General features: G+C 32.0%; 1 protein-coding gene and 1 long non-coding RNA gene across 2 annotated transcripts; one reads left to right on the plus strand and one right to left on the minus strand.

Annotated features, from left to right (window-relative positions):
• Positions 1 to 4888: 4888 nt before the first annotated feature.
• Positions 4889 to 13109, minus strand: use1 (unconventional SNARE in the ER 1 homolog (S. cerevisiae)). Its single transcript, NM_200324.2, is given in 8 exon segments — positions 4889 to 5966; positions 7514 to 7676; positions 7762 to 7792; positions 7884 to 7899; positions 9937 to 10089; positions 10189 to 10267; positions 10472 to 10521; positions 12940 to 13109. Coding segments are annotated over 8 exon segments (777 nt in total). The 5' UTR covers positions 13042 to 13109; the 3' UTR covers positions 4889 to 5783.
• On the plus strand, positions 10567 to 13055 carry LOC147831509 (uncharacterized). Its single transcript, XR_015521753.1, has 2 exons — positions 10567 to 10724; positions 10983 to 13055. It is a non-coding gene; the product is annotated as an uncharacterized LOC147831509 (long non-coding RNA).
• Positions 13110 to 17156: the final 4047 nt, after the last annotated feature.

The following is a 17156-nucleotide window of genomic DNA, read 5'->3' on the forward strand; positions in this document are numbered from 1 at the left end:
ACTTCAATCCCTTCACCCCAGCTAACCCACCACCTTCCAGCTTTCTCTGTCAGGAACTTCGAAATTAAAACTCCCAGCTACTTTATCTGCATGCTTTACTTCAAAGGTGGATCGACCTGGTTTGGAAAATTAGGCCTTTGGGTCCACGGGAGCCTTGTGTCAGAAAAACAATGATTTATGATGCATTAGGGGACTGCTAAGCTAACAACGACAGGGGTCGTAAAGAACATTATTCCAAAGTACATAAATTTCCATGTACATCAGCTGTTTTTTTCCAAGCCTAAAATATTCTTGAGACGTTAGGTCATTCCCTTTACTTCAGTGAATAGTTTGGGGCATTTTCAACTTTCATTTCTGTACCACAAACCAGAAATTAGACATTATACCGTCAGTTTTCCATTTATTTATAGTCAGGCATGTTGTTACGATATTACAGTATTCAGCACAGCTAATTTATGAAACAACAACAATGTGAGGTGAGGTTACACACTATTAAACTCTGCCTACTGGTTTAGCCTAAAGTAATTAAGTAGAAAAATAATAAAATATTGTATAAATTTGTAGGGCAAATGTTAAGATGTATGAACCAAGCAAACAATTTTGTGTTTAATAGACGTCTAATAGACATCTAATTGTAGACACTTGGCTAAAACAAGGCTAAATCAGTGAAAATCTAATAGACATTTAAGAATAGCCCAAAACTAGACTAGTGGTCAAATAGACAGACTTTATATGTGTAGTCAAGTAGTCTATATTTATATGTGACCAGTCTAGGCCTATTCTTAGCTTCTATTAGATTTTCACTGACAGACCAAATTTAGCTTTGTTTTAGCTAAGACGACTATGTTTAGACGTCTATTAGACATCTTTTTTTTTTTAACAAAAAAATTCTTCCCGGGAAACAGCTCGTACAGAATGTTCTACCAAAAGGTTCCCATTTGGTCTAATTTTTTCAATAGAGGAATAACCAACCTCATAACTGATGTCACACGGGTTCCTGGTTGCAAAAAAAAGACTGGTTGCAATAGCAAACATGTTGTCTTGTGTGGTAGGATGCCAAAATCGAAAGTCCAAAACTAAAAAACTTGACTTTTACCGTACACCACACTGCTTTTAATGCCAACCGCAGACGTTTTTTGGCTAAAAGGGAGCTGAATGGAGTGAGGACCTAATTAAAAATGCTGGACTCTGCAGTTCTCATTTTATATCAGGTAAGTTCACGCTATGCTGAATCATACACATTACTTGTTTTTGATTATGGCAATGATTTCAGCAAAAACAGTTAAATATGGTGAATTAAACTGCAGATACTGAATGCTTAGAATGAAATGTACGTTCACAAACCCTGCCATACCAGTGAAGTTCACTGTCAGAATGCATTTGTTTTGCTTGTTGATGATTGCCCAGGCCTTGTACAGTTCCGTCTTCTTACCTTGCCAAAGTTTTGAATCTAGTAATTATGGAACATTATTTCTTGCACATGAACAACATTGTTGGCATCCAAAGACTTGTAGGCCTTTAACTTCCTTTCTGTAAAATCACTTGGAGTTTCAAAGTGATAGTTGTATATTTCGGGCTGGATGCTTGATCATTTCGTCTTATCCAACATTCATTGGGAGCGTGCTATCGCAAATGAACCTGTCAGATGAATGCCGCTCATTTTGACGTTAATTTTGCCGAACCACTGTGCTTATCACTGGGTGACGAGCTGTTATAAAATGCTGAAAGCATTATGCAAATAATATATAAAATATATAATCAATTAAATTAATTTCCAAGACAACAACAAACTCTGTGCCGCCTCGGATGTCCTTCCCTCACTGTAAATGCTAGCACTCCCATTTTTTTCTGCAACCTCGCTGCAGTAATTTGTCTATTGTTTTTTTTAAACAATTTTAAGGACTCCAATTTTGGGCCTTTTACAAGATGTAACAGAAGTCTATTATGTCTCCAGAATGTGTCTGTAAAGTTTCAAGTCAAAATACCCACTAGATCAATTATTAAATCCTGTTAAAAATGTCAATTTTGGGGTCAGAGGGAATTGTAGCTTGGTGCCTTTAAATCACAATGAGTTGGTTCTCCCCGTCCACTCTTTAGACATTTAGCTTTTAAAAAAAAGAATAACCTGGGTCAGATGTCAGGACAAACCAGAAAAATGACAGACACAATGAAGCAGAGACCCAGTCACAAACACCACAGGGAGGCTGAACCAGAAAGTTTCCCAATGCTTATTTGATGTAGTTGCTGTGGAGTTTATTCAGCCTTCCTAGCTGCAATGATGAATGAGCCACACACAAATGCGTTACAATGTTCTGCGCACACACACAATTGTGTTTAACACGTTGTGCTGTTTTTGCTCATCTACTCATTGCAAATGTGACAGGATGCCCACCAAACGAGTAAATATGCTGCTGCACAGAGATCCTTTATAGCAAAGCTGCTGTACAAATCAACCCAATTTAACACCCACAAACCGGGACTCCTGTTATGTGATTGAAGCATCCTCGTTTACAGTTGTCTGTACAAGTGGTCCCCAACCCCCAGGATGCAGACCAGTACCGGGCCACACAAGAAATTATTAACTATTTTCATTTTACTTAATTTCTGGTTCTGAACAATCTTTAATTTTGAAAAATCTTTATTTTAAAAAATGACTGTATGCTCTTGGTTGCATTTCCGTCACCCACAAGCAGCTAAATGAGTAAGAAATAGTCGTCTTTGGAAAGTTTATTTGGGAAGGGCAAAGGCCCAGTGAAGGACCCACGAACTGCCAAGGAATAGAATCCCCAACCCATTTGTCAACGAATCACATGAATCTAGCATGTCTGTGCAAGAAGATCGACTGCTGGAGATGGCTTCCAGATGCACCCATTTGAAAACATCTACAGAATACCACAAGCGCATTGTGACAAGAACTGACCGATCAGCTTTATTTTACTTATGGAATATGCACATCTCCAACTTGTATCAGAGTGGCAGCAATGTTTTGTCAGCTTGTCATCATTGTCATCAAATTGTCAAGAGCTGACCAGTCCGCATTGACACTTAAGGTTGGGGACACTGGTCTGTAGAATGCAGCTGTGGAGATTCCAGCAGTAATAAATTATGTAACTCAAACTGTGTAGTTCAAATTGCTATTTAAAAAAATACAAAGTGTAGCACTTACTGCTTTTTGAAGTGCAGTTGAATAACAGAGTTGGAACAGATCTTTGAAACCCAGTTTCTTTGCAAATCCTGTCTTGTAGACTGAGACATGCAAATATAAGCCTGTCAATGAATATCGGTGGCAGGAAAAACTGCACTGCTACTTCACAGTGCAGTGGGCTTCAAAATAGCTGGGACTTGTATTCTATTTTAACATCACGAAATGGAAAAAAAAAGAAATAGACTGGTTGTGTTTATATCCCTCCAGTGACTGTGGACACACTATACCAGGGTTTTTGTAGGTTTTACTAAGACTTTAAGACATTTTTAAGACCATTATGAATGAAATTTTAGACTTATACAGGGCTAAACGCTGTTGAATATCCAAGTTAGAAAAGATTTTCACCTGACCTATTAAAAATGATTAAAATGTAATACATTTAAAGATACAATGATAATTTAGTTTTTTCAATAATATTTTTTGATTTTTTTTTTTACTGATATTCAGATATATCCATTCACAAACCCTATAATCCTTACAAAGAATAGAACAAAACAAAGCTGTCAATTACTTCAGTCTACAATAATAATAAAATAGAGAGAGAGAAAAAATTAAGAAAAAAGATTTAAGACCTACAACACTACATTTCAGTAGATTTAAGACTCAAGACATTTTAACATTATTATGAATGAAATTTTAGACTGATACGGTACAGGGCTAAATGCTAAGGATTTTTTTCCCCGCATATGCCAATTAAAAATATTTTCACTTGCCCCATCAAAAATTAATACATTTTAACACATTTAATGATACAATTATTTTAGTTTTATTCATTTTTTAAAAATATTTCAAATGTAGTGAAAATATTTAAAAAATTATTATTATTAGATTTTATTTTTGTTTATTTTTTTTTTATTTGCTGAACAAATACATTTGCTTTTATTAGTCTTCAAATATATCCATTTACAAACCCTATAACCCTTACCAAGAATAGAACAAAACAAAGCTGTCAATTACTTCTGTCTACAATAATATTAAAATAAAGAAAAAAAATAACAGGAAAATCAAAATCTGTTGAAAAAGATTTTACAACACAACATTTCAGTAGATTGAAGACTTTTTAAGACCAAAAATTTTGTTTTGAGATGCAAGACATTTTAAGACCTGCGGATACTCTGTACACACATTTTCAACCAACCAGCTTCAAACAAGTTGATTTTGCATGATGGGAGCCCTTAAAATAGAATTAATGATAAATACAAAATGTTTAGTCTTAAAATATAAAACCTTCTTTTCTATATACAGCTGAAGTCAGAATTATTAGTCCCCCTAAATTATTTTAGGGTAGGGCAGGTTAGGGTAATTAGGCAAATTATTGTATGATGGTTTGTTTTAATGATAGTTTGTTCTGTAGACTTTCGAAAGAATATATGGGGCTAACGTTAATAATTTTGACATTAAAATATTTTAAAAAAAAATCAAAACTGCTTTTATTCTAGCCGAAATTAACAAATAAGACTTTCTCCAGAAGAAAAAAATATTTTCAGACACACTGTGAAAATGTCCTTTCTCTGTTAAACATCATTTGGGAAATATTTAAAAAAGAAGAAAAAAAAAAAAAAAATCGAAGGGGGGCTAATAATTCTAACTTCAACTGTAGCTTTATAAAAACCCATAAGCAAACGTAAGCCACACAGTCACATTTGTCAAAATGATTAAAAACAGCTAAACACCATGTGGTCAACTGCAAATAATTTTATTAAAACAATACACACATCTCTATTTTTCAGTCTCACTACATTTGAACACATTGAAGACAAAAAAACAAAAAACAATATGTCGCCTGTTCTCATGTGAATCAATTAAAGCAAACAGTACATGACGAACAATCAATGACGGGACGCTTGAGACAAACATTAACATCCATCAATAGTAGCACGAACACTATATCTGAGCAATACTTAACACTTCATCCACCATAAGAGAACACGCAGAAATAAACCTTCAGCTAAATACGGGCCATTTACTCTCTGGGTGGAGAAGACAGTCTCCATGTGTGCGTCCGACAAGCAAAATAACTTCCTGCTGTTTGCCAGAACATTTCCTCACTGAACCGATACAAGCCGACCGGACTTTAAATCAGCTCGGTCCATTTTTATAGCCATCGTACAGTACAGTACGTTGAGAAATTGTCTGAGGTCATAAATAAGCGGAATTAAACGTTAAGTCATGTTAAGCATCTCATATGTAGTGTTTTATTTGGCTACATTAAACAGAATTTTCATGAGGTAATTTAACCTCGTCTTTAAAAAGACATGGTTTCTTGAAAATTACTTTTAACAGCGTTTATTGTTAGATAAGTCATTTATTAAATGGTTGACGAATAGTTTGCGGTTATGGAATAACAATAACTTACCGTTATTAACGAGCATCATCAACATGGTCGAAAAAAAGAAGGGATTCGGCGCGAATTCGTTATGACATCACAATGGCATGCAGGTAACGTAATGTAGATTTTCTGCGGGAATGACTGAGGCCGTCAATCATACATTTCTATAACTTTTGGCTGGAGTCTATATATGTAAACCTTTTGTTATAGATAAATAAAACCTAGCTGTTTTGCTAAATTGGATTAGCATCATCTGAGCCGCGGGAACAGTCTTATAAACAGGATCATGCTGATGAAGGTGAAAGAAACAACTATTAGCATCAGCCACAGGAACCAGTTGACGGATTTTTTGGCGTGTTGCTCCAGTCGCTCGGACTCGGTTTTCAGCTTCTCGAAGTTCACGTCCGCCTGACGCATGGACTGTGTGAGGGTCTGCAAAGCAGAGAGAATCAAAAATCATAAACATCAGAGAGAAATAAAAGCAGGCCAATATATTAGACAAAAACATTATGAATATAGCCAATTTATTAACATAATATGCTAATGAAGTGATCAAAACTGACATTGATTTCGATATGAATTTGAAGCCACAGGAGGACACTTGAAAGATCTGCAAGTGTAAACACTAGCATATTGCTGCCCTCTAGTGGTCACAAGTAAACCAGCCATTCAAAAACGTACTCTTTATGCAGCTTACATTCCACTAAAAAGTAATGAACACATGCACTTTTATATATACAAAAACAGTTTCTAACCTAATATCATCTAATTTTCAATACATTAGTAACAATAACAACAGTTATAAGTATCATTACTATATACACTTTAAAAATTCACCAAATAAAGTATGCAAAAAGGTGGTCAATATGATTAATTATATTAACTTTGAGCATCTACATACTGTTAATGCTTATTGTGGTAAATTTCTCTCAAAAACTAATAAACAAATAAAGAATTTATATTATATGGTAGTAATGGTACAATCACAGTATACAATTATTCTATTAAATATATTAAATATAATACATCCAACTGATTAATGATAATAACAATAGTAATATTAAATACTGTTATTTTATTATTTTTTATTATTATAAGCTTATTTTATATATTTTATATTTATTATTAATAATACTAGTAATATTATATATACAGCTGAAGTCAGAATTATTAGCCACAACCCCCCCCAGTTTATTTTTCCCCTATTTCTGTTTAACAAAGAGCAGATTTTTAAAACACATTTCTAAACATATTAGTTGTAATAACTCATTTCTAATAACTGATTTATTTTATCTTTATCATAAAGACGGCAAATAAAATTTGACTAGATATTTTTCAAAACACTTCTATACAGCTTAAAGTGACATTTAAAGGCTTAACTAGGTTAATTAGGTTAATTAGGCAGGTTAGGGGAATTAGGCAAGTTATCGTTTAACGATAGTTTGCTCTGTAAATTATCGAAAACAATAGCTTAAATGGGCTAATAATTTTGTCCTTAAAATGATGTTAAAAAAATTAAAAACTGCTTTTAGTCTAGCTGAAATAAAACAAATGAGACTTTCTCCAGAAGAAAAAATATTATCAGACATACTGTGAAAATTTCCTTGCTCTGTTAAACATCATTTGGCAAATATGAATATAAATCAAAGAGGTTTAATAATTCTGACTTCAACTGTGTGTGTGTGTGTATATATATATATATATATATATATATATATATATATATATATATATATATATATATATATATATATGACAATAATTAATTTGAGATTAGTGTTCATTTGTATTTAAAATGCAATGAAAATAAATATCTTGATATATTACTCTTATAACAGAACCAAAAAACACAAAAGAGAAGTCTAGACGCATGTCGTAATTAAAACATGCACACTTTTATAATGTGCCAAACCATTTGCTGTGAGTAGATGCAATTATTTTATACATCTCCAAATCTTTTTTTCAGTAAGAAACAGCACCTGGTTGTCCTGCTTGATGATGTTCTGCGCGGCGAGTGTGTTGTTCTTGAGGTTGCGCGCGAGATTTAGCATGTCATCGGCCAGTTTCTCCTGCAGGTTGTGATGATGCTGCAGAATTTGGTCCAGTTCTGCTGCCGACTGACGCTCGTCTACTGGAAGACTTCTGAAAAACAGAGGAGAAACAGGAATGATGTAGAGACCAGTAACAGCAGCTCATTCGACGGAGAACTGAAGAAAGTGAAACCTACTTCCTGTGTCGGAGGTCGTTCTCTAGTAAAGCTGAAAGTGAAGAATAAAGACGATAATTGATCAAGGTATCAATCAGTTTCTGAAATATGTTGAGTTTGTTAAAATACAAGACAAAGCTTACCGGAATTTGACACACCCTGTTATTAAGACAAAGATAGAAGGGTTAGTACAAAATATATATTTTTACAATTAATATTATAAATGAATGATGTTATGAAGATGATGGTTTAGTTACTTAAAGTAAAAATAAATTAAACCTGAAAATTTAAATCTAAATGTTTCACATGTACCTAATGTACTAAAATGACTAATACGGAAACATAAACATATAATATGAAAGGCGCCTTTAAATAATATGCATTATTATTATTAATATTAATACAATTTAAAAAGGAAATAATAATAATAATAATAATATGATTAAAAAAATAAGATATTTTAAAAAGTAAATGTTAAAAAAGGAAAAATGCATTACATTATTACTAAAAACTGTCTTGATTACTGTTTAAATATAAATTAAACTATTATATTATAACAATTTATAAATTAAATTATATATTCATTCATTTTCTTTTCGGTTTAGTCCCTTTATTAATCTGGGGTCACCACAGCGGAATGAACCGCCAACTTATCCAGCAGCTGGGTTGCAGCTGGAAGGGCATCAGCAGCGTAAAACATATGCTGGATAAGTTGGCGGTTCATTCTGCTGTGGTGACCCCAGATTAATAAAGGGACTAAACCGAAAAGAAAATGAATAATTAATGAGTATAATTAGTATAAATTACATTTAAAAATATCTCAATAATTTGTGTCTGTAACACACACATATACATATAAACAGTAAGAATATAATAGTTTTTTTTTACTACAATAACAATACTTTTGTTGATAGTTTTATGCTTAAAGATAACATTTTAATAATTAATATACCAAAAGAATTCAATATAAAACTTTTGCTGTTAATTGAAATGCATAAAGTGAAAATATTTTTTGTTTCATTCCTAGTTCTCATGTTCATTTCGTTATTAAAATCTCTAAAAACTGAAAAAACTAAAATACAGTTAATAAAAATTATACAAATAAATATATAAATATAGAGAAAAAGTTACATTTCAAAAACACATATGCACAAAATTCTTTGCAGATAATTTATCTAAAATTAAAATTAAGTATATTTTAATATATTATTATATTATTTTTGCTTATCTCTTTCTATATTTGCATACACAAACTAAGTTTTTAACATTTGTTTAGGCTTGTGAAGCACTATATTATTATATTATATTATATTATATTATATTATATTATATTATATTATATTATTAATGTTATACAAATATTAAAAATATAGTAATACATAATTTAAATAGAAAATACCAAGACTTTTCCAAGACTATTTTATTTTAGCTACTAATTTTATAATTACCACAAAAACTGACTAAACAAAGAAAAGAAAATCTTAAAATAAAAAAACGAATTCAAACTAAATAATAAATAAATAAAAACTAAATAGAATTTGAATTAATACAATAGTGCTGATCTTTAACACAACATTTGAAGGATCTTTATCTAGTCCACAGGTATCAAATCCAGTTCCTGGAGGACCGCAGCTCTGCACAGTTTAATTAAACACACCTGATCAAACTAATTGACTGCTTGCTTGAAACCTACAGGTAAAGCCGTGGTCACACTGGACTTTTCACCCCATAGATTTTCAGTCATACTCACCCGAATGCGTCAGAACGGAAACGCAAGCACCTGCGACAAGTTTCGTAGTTCGCTGTGTTGCAAAGTTCAAGCTTGGTGAATTCTGACCTGCGAAAATCGCATCACGTAATTGCGTGAGACCAATCAACGATCAAAACATGACCTCTCTGGACAAAAATGTAAATATGGACCAATCGCTTGATTTCTTAAATGTCTAATCATCTAGTTTAATTCCGCTCCTTTTCGCAGCGCCGTACTACAGAATTTTGTAAGCACAAACTCAACTGTGACCGTGGCACAAGTTTGTTAAAGCAGGGTTGGAACTAAACTGTGCAGAGCAGCAGCCCTCCAGGAGCTGCATTTGACACCAGTGATCTAGTCTTTAAATAAAACAAATCAACTTAAACGAAAAAATAAAACAAATCCAAATGAAGCAGATTTATAGTAAAGAAATCAAGCTCTCGTACGCTGCTCATCAACTCTTTCCGCATCTCTCCAGCACATCTGGCTTTGCTCTGAATGTGGACTGTTTTGCTGGCTGGCGTTCTCTCGCTGGAGATCGTCGGCGTTCGTCCGGGAGCCAGAAACTGATTGGCTAAAGACTTCTCAGCTGGAGAAGGCTGCAAAACAGAAACAAAACATCAACAGTTAAAATCACAGAAAGAAAAGTTGCTTTCATCAACATGCGGCAATCCAAAAACACAAACTTAAAAACAGACCAGTTTCTCTGCCTCTAAAAGCCCCTTGAGGAAATCCACTTTACGGTTGTAGTCTGTCAGCGTTTCCGGTGTGGGTTTGCTGAGGGAAGACATCACGAATAAATGATGAATTATTATTATAAAAGTCAATGTCTGTGGTAGTTCATATCAAACGAGACATTTCATAACTGCTGTAGAAACATTGCTAAGCTAGCTGTTTTTAGCTTTCAAGCTAATATTGATACATTGAGGCGTTTTCACCCAGTATATGTATTTTTTGTAATACATTATGGCTCAAAATTACCTGGGACTTTTTTTGAGGGCGACAAACATCTCCTCGAGAGCACCGACATACTTGAAAAGACAAAAACAAAACAAAACATACACAGTTTTTTTTCCAATCAAAGTCAATTGAGATTTCTGTGTTTTTTTTTAATCATATGTAAAGAAAACATCCGAAAAACACATTTAAGTGTTTCTTTTTCTGCACTTTATCAATTTGTGTCTTTAGATTTTAATTACAACAGATATTTTGTAAAGGTTTATATTGGGGTAAAGTTGGTTGTATATTCGCACATTCATTCATTTTTTAAAGGTGATAATTTGTGACATGATAATTTGTATATTCAGTCTGATATTGCATGTATGATTGACTTCAAAACAACATTAGGACTATTTAATTAATTGTGAACAATGTCGATGATTTTTGATCGTTATCGGCTGGTAATGTGATTTTACTATTTAGAATTTTTAATTATTTTAATATAGTGAATGTCAGAATGTGCAATAATAAAACCAACTTTACCTCAATAAAGCTTATTTCTCAAAATAAATCTCCACTTCTGCAGCACTAACCTACAACACACTTCAAATATTTACAAAAATGTAAAAAAGCATTTCATTTTCTGTGTTTGCATTTTTTTCTGAACTATGGAGTGATCAAGTACACTGTAAAAAGTGATTTGTTTACTTCATTTTAAAAAAAGTGACTAAAATCTGCATAATTATGAAAAAGTAAGTCAACCTAACATTTACAACGAGTTTAGTTACTTTATTTTTAAGTCAATTTGTTTCTTTTAAGACCATTGGTTTACTCGCATTAAGTAACTAAACACTTTTAAACTGTAGAGAAACCCAAGATTTATCCAAAGTAAGATTTTAGGCTAGATAAATATGCAAATTAATGCAGATTTAAACAGAACTTTGATAAAAATTGGTTTAAAAATTTTTAAAAGTGTAACATTTTTGATCTGTTTGCAGTATTTTATAAACTATGGAGTGATAAAGTACATTGTAAAAGCCATAAGTTGACTATGTAAAAAAATTTTAGTAAAATCTGCATAATTCTAAAAAAAATGGTTAAGTCAACTTAACATTTAAAAGTTACGACAGATTTAGTTATTTTATTTTTAAGTAAACTCAACTTGCATCTATTAAGGCAGTTTGTTTACTCGCTTTAAGTAACTAATCACTTTTTAAACTGTAGAGAAACCCAAAATTCATCCAAAGTAAGATTTTTGGCTAGATAAATATGAAAATTAGTGCAAATTTAAACACATTATTAAAAATGTAAAAAAGTTTTTAATTTTCAGTCTGTCTGCAGAACTTTTTTAAAAATATATGGTGATCAAGTACACTGTAAAAGTGATTAGCTGACTTCATTTTAAAACAGGGAGTAAAATTTGCATAATTCTAAAAAATTAAGTTAAGTCAATTTAAAATTTACAAGTTACGACAGGTTTAGTCATTTTATTTTTAAGTAAAGTGAACTTGTTTTGTTTAAGGCAGTTGGTTTACTTGCCTAAAGTAACTAAATACTTTTTAAACTGTAGAGAAACCCAAGACTTATCCCATGTAAGATTTTTGGCTATATAAGTATGCAAATTAATGCAGATTTAAACAGAAAATTATTTTAAAAATATAAAAAGTATTTAATTTTCCGTCTGTTTGCAGTATTTTCAACTTGTTTTGTTTAAGGCCATTGGTTTACTCGTTTTAAGTAACTAATCACTTTTTTAAAACCCCAAATTTATTCAAAGTAAGATTTTTGGCTAGATAAATATGCAAATTAGTGCAGCTTAAACACAACATTATTTAAAAATCTGTAAAATTGTAAAAAGGAATTTTATTTTCTGTCTGTTTGCAGTGTTTTCTAAAATATGGAGTGATCAAGTACACTGTAAAAGTGATTAGCTGACTTCATTTTAAAAAGTGAGTAAAATCTGCATAATTATAAAAAATTAGGTTAAGTCAACTTAACATTTACAACGGGTTTAGCTACTTTATTTTTAAGTAAAGTGTAAGGTCAACTTATTTCTTTTTGTTTACTTGCTTTTAATCAGTTTTTACAGTGTAGTGAAACCCAAATATTCATCCAAGTAAGGTGCAGATTATTGTTCTACATATATATGCAGATTAGAGCACATTCAAACATAACATTATTGAAAATGTCTGTAAAAATGTATACATTTGTTGATGTAATCAATCAGCTGTTGAAGTATGGTGATACTTATTATTAATAATGTTTTACCCCTATCCACCTGCAATGTCTTGCCTTGTATAGACACTTTTAAATACCGTCCTAAGTGAAGAAACAAAAAGCGGAGAAAAATGATAAATTTAAAAAGAGATAATTGATTTGAGTGCAATAATACGTGCTTTGTTTTGACACGTAATCCACATAAGACATGGCGTTGGTATTATTGCTGTGTTGTTTTCATGCAGAATATTTTACAGTCGGAATATGAAGCTTTTTAAAACATATATTATTACCTTCTCTAGTCTCCATTCTGTCTCGGCTCTTTTCTCTGAAGCCAGCGATTCACAGCGCGACAATAATCTGACGAAATTAATCTCCAGTCTGGACGTGGCCATATTTGACATTCAAAGCGGAAGTAGCGCGACTTTTACATTATAAGGTGGAACAAACAGGCAAATGAAGAGTCCTTCTCCTTGCCTTGAGGCATTTTAAAAATCATTAAGCATGTGAATGGGGCGATTTGACAATTTTATGACCATGTTTTATCAATTTTGGCTACATTAAGAGTTCAAACTAGCTTTCTATACCGTTGTGTTTGCTTCAAATAACCTGAATTATGTGTTAGCCTTAATATACTGAAATAATGACTCTTATACAGTATAATTATCACAATATTTGTAAACATAAAGGCATAAATTCACAATTATATAATTCTAAATATATAATTCATATTCATTCATTCATTTTCACAGCTTAGTCCCTTTATTCATCAGGGGTCACCACAAGTGGAACGAACCGCCAACTTATCCAGCATAATTTTTTACGCAGCGGATGCCCTAGCAGCTGAAACCCAGTACTGGGAAACACCAATTTACTCTCACATTCACACACATACACTACGAACAATTTACTGAGAAAACTGAGAAAATAAGCAAACATTTTCCATTTTGTGGACACACAGGTGAGATGTTTTATGTTTTATGCATGTATATTACACGTTTTATGGGACAAATAAATGACCTTATTGTTGCTCCACAATCTGTTGTCTGGCTGTGTATGATTAACTTAGAGTTGTGAGTACAAGTTACTTGAGAAATTTAAGGTAATCAGTTTCCACACATTCTTCTAGTAACATGAACTAGCAAATAACTGAACTGTTTTATTTGAGTTATCCGTATTAAGCCTAACTTAGACCTGTAAGTCAGCTGAACTTGTTATACTGAGTTGGCTGTACTCAAGTTTTAGGTAGTCTTTACAAATAAAAAAAGTTACCTGAACTAAGTTATAGTAGCTTGTTCAAATCAGAAATTATGTACTGGTTTACTTGAAAATTCTGAGGTAATCAGTTCCCACAGGTTTTCTAAGTAAACTCAACTCATTTCTTTTTTACAGTAGTAATTTACTATTTAAATTCTATTAAAATAGATTTGTTTAGTTTTAATATCATATGATCTTTGTAAATTGTGTCCTTCTGACACGGTTTCCCCCTAGATTTATATTTTAAATAAAAATCAAATTTGTATTTGTTTCTCATATATCTCTTTGTTTGGAACTGTTATGTATAGAAAGCAAGTGTGACTGGAAGATTATTTTTAACCATCTTTAACAGGAAATTTACACAAATAAATAATGTGAGATCAAAATGAGTAAAAGCAATAGTGTTTTAAGCAAGATTTATCCTGGACAGTAAATCAATGTATATATTATATAACACACTTATGTTGCCATATATGAGGCATTGTATTGAAATTTAGGGGAATACATACAAATCTAATTTACGATCTGTATGTAAAATGCCGAAACAAGTAATTAGACTGAAAGAAAATGTGGGGTATTTGGAATAGAGGTAAAGTTGGTTTTATATTCACACATTCGGAGTTTCCCCTTAAAAATATAATTTATTTTAAGTATTATTTGCAAACTCTAAATAGCAAAATCATATTAGCACTCAATGACTATCAAAGTACAACATTGTTCACAGTTAAATAAACAGTGTTGATGTTGTTTTCAAGTCATACTTGCATGCTAATTCCGATCGAATATTCAAAGTAACATGGTAAACAATATAGAGACTTCTAAATTAATGAATGTGGGAATATAAAACTAACTTTACCTCTATGTATTTGGAGCATACAAATCCTTTATTTTTGTAAATTGAAGATACTTGTTCAATGATTTGGTTAAATTTAAAAAGCACAATTTATGTTTAAATCTAAGAATAAATTACTTCCAAAATGCAGAAAATGCAAAGTTTTTTGAAGAAAGACAAGGGGGATATAATCTGAGAGAATAACTCAATTTTAGGAGGTTGAAAACAAGGACAACTTTAAAAGGTTTGCGTATGTCCCAGCTAGCAAAATTCATGTGGCTCAAATCCAACCCACACCAGACACTTACACTGTAAAAAATTGCTGTTAAAAAACAGTCAGATTCTACGGTAAAATAATGTTTTTTCACTAAAACAGTAATATTCTGTTAAAAACAGTGCTTTCTGGGTAACATTTTTGTTTTCGAGAAAGTAACCAACTGCAGAAAACTGTGAGCTAACAGAGTTCAGATTTGATGTTTTGAAGTCTGTGTTTGAAATCACGCTTTGTGTCCTTGTTCACTATTTCATACACTAGTTAACTAATATAGTTCACCTGACAGTTTTAATGAACACTAATGAGTGAATTCAGACACTGATGAACACCTGCTGTTAATAATCACAATTACTGAAGGAAAGAGAAACAAGAAACACAAACAGTGACTTGAGTTACAGCATTAAATAAAATAAAATAAAACAGCTTCAGTCTCAGCAGAGGATCATTAAACAACTCCACAAACAACAGCAGACACACACTTATTACTGACTGATTTGACTTCCATACTATTCTCATTGAGATCCAACAAAAATTAAGGTGTTTTTTGTGTCACCGTAATGGAGTGAGGGGCTGGTTTAGTTGGGGTCTTCACCCTTGAACTCATTGAAGAAGACTTTCCATCTGCTTGAATACAGAGTTTACAAAATGATTGTACTATAGCAATAAAGTTGGGAAGTCAATAAATAGTGAAATCTATTTATCTGAAATTAGTTCTGATAAATGTTTTGTTATAAATCTGGAAGAAGGGCCACATTCAATAGATTTTATGCTTAGTTGCAGGTATTAATTTAATTAATGAGAAGTGGAAACAGAAGAGATACCTCCGTAATTACTTAACAGTTAAGAAATAACATACAAAAACAGTTCAGTTATGACAAATACACACTCAGACCTCATGAATCTGACCTCGTATCTCAACAATGGTAACATCTCAAATGTTTCATGCTGCAATGCATGCTGGGAGTGGCACTGTACAAATATCCCAGCATGCATTGCGGTATAAATAAATGTTGTATAATGGTCTAACAGTTTTCTTTATTTGTGTTTGATTCTGCTGTTGTTTATGTTTAGACTTTCAGTTGCCTGTTTGTGAGTTAAACTGTTAATTTTGTTAAATTTGTTTTCACCATTATTGAGGTTCATATGCTGATTATTGATGTCTCTTTGAGTGTGATTGACACCATAGAGCAGTGTTATTGTCCAAGATATTCTTAGAAACTTCCAGAAATCATTGCCATATATATATAGACATATAATGTAAAACAATAGATTTAACATTGAATAGGGCAGTAAATTTTATTATACGAAATGAGAACAGACTCTGCCATTTAATAGCAACATGAACATCACCAGATCTTATTTAGGTTTTTGGCTGGCTTGCCACAACAAAGGAGCTTTTCAAACAAAGTTCTTAAAAATTGCAGCAGCCATGATATATAAATGTTAATAATAACAGGGCTAAGAGCCCAACTAAAGCAAACTCTGTTCTCCATGATGGTGACGTAAAACTTTAACTTTTTCTCAAGAAGAACTTTAGTAAATGTTATACAAAAATACATGTATTAAGTAATAAGTGTAGCTGGTGATGATGTTTGTAGAGTTGTTTAATCATCCGCTGATCATTTAAATAATTTAATCATTTGTTGTTCTTCAGGTTATTTCATTATAAAGCTGTGACTAAAGTTGTAGTTTTGTATGTTCTGTTCTTGTTTTTTCCCTTCAGTATTTCTTCATTTGTTCATTGTTAATCCTCAATTATCATTTAATTAGTCAGTTAATTAATGAATTTACTTCAGCTTTGCTACATGTTTCTTGAACACTCAGTAGTGTGGACACTTCAATTAAAACTGAAGTATATGCTCTGGGGTTTAAAGGGTTAAAGGTGTGAGAGGTAAAAACACAGTGTAAAAATGTATTTTAACAGTAATATACTGTTAATTTACACAACTAAAGTAGACTGTAAAAAAACAGTATATTGCTGGCAACCACAGCTGCCAGTAGATTACTGTTAAATCAAGGAAAAAACAGTATTTTACTGTAAAACCTGAAGCTAATTTCTTCTGTCTGTCACCGTTGTGGAGGAGAGTAGAGCCAGTGTATGAGTTAAAGATGAACAATGAACTGCTGATGGTATTGTAACGAATGCT

Source organism: Danio rerio, chromosome 22, assembly GCF_052040795.2.
Source record: "Danio rerio strain M-AB ecotype USA chromosome 22, GRCz13ab, whole genome shotgun sequence".
Taxonomy (NCBI): domain Eukaryota; kingdom Metazoa; phylum Chordata; class Actinopteri; order Cypriniformes; family Danionidae; genus Danio; species Danio rerio.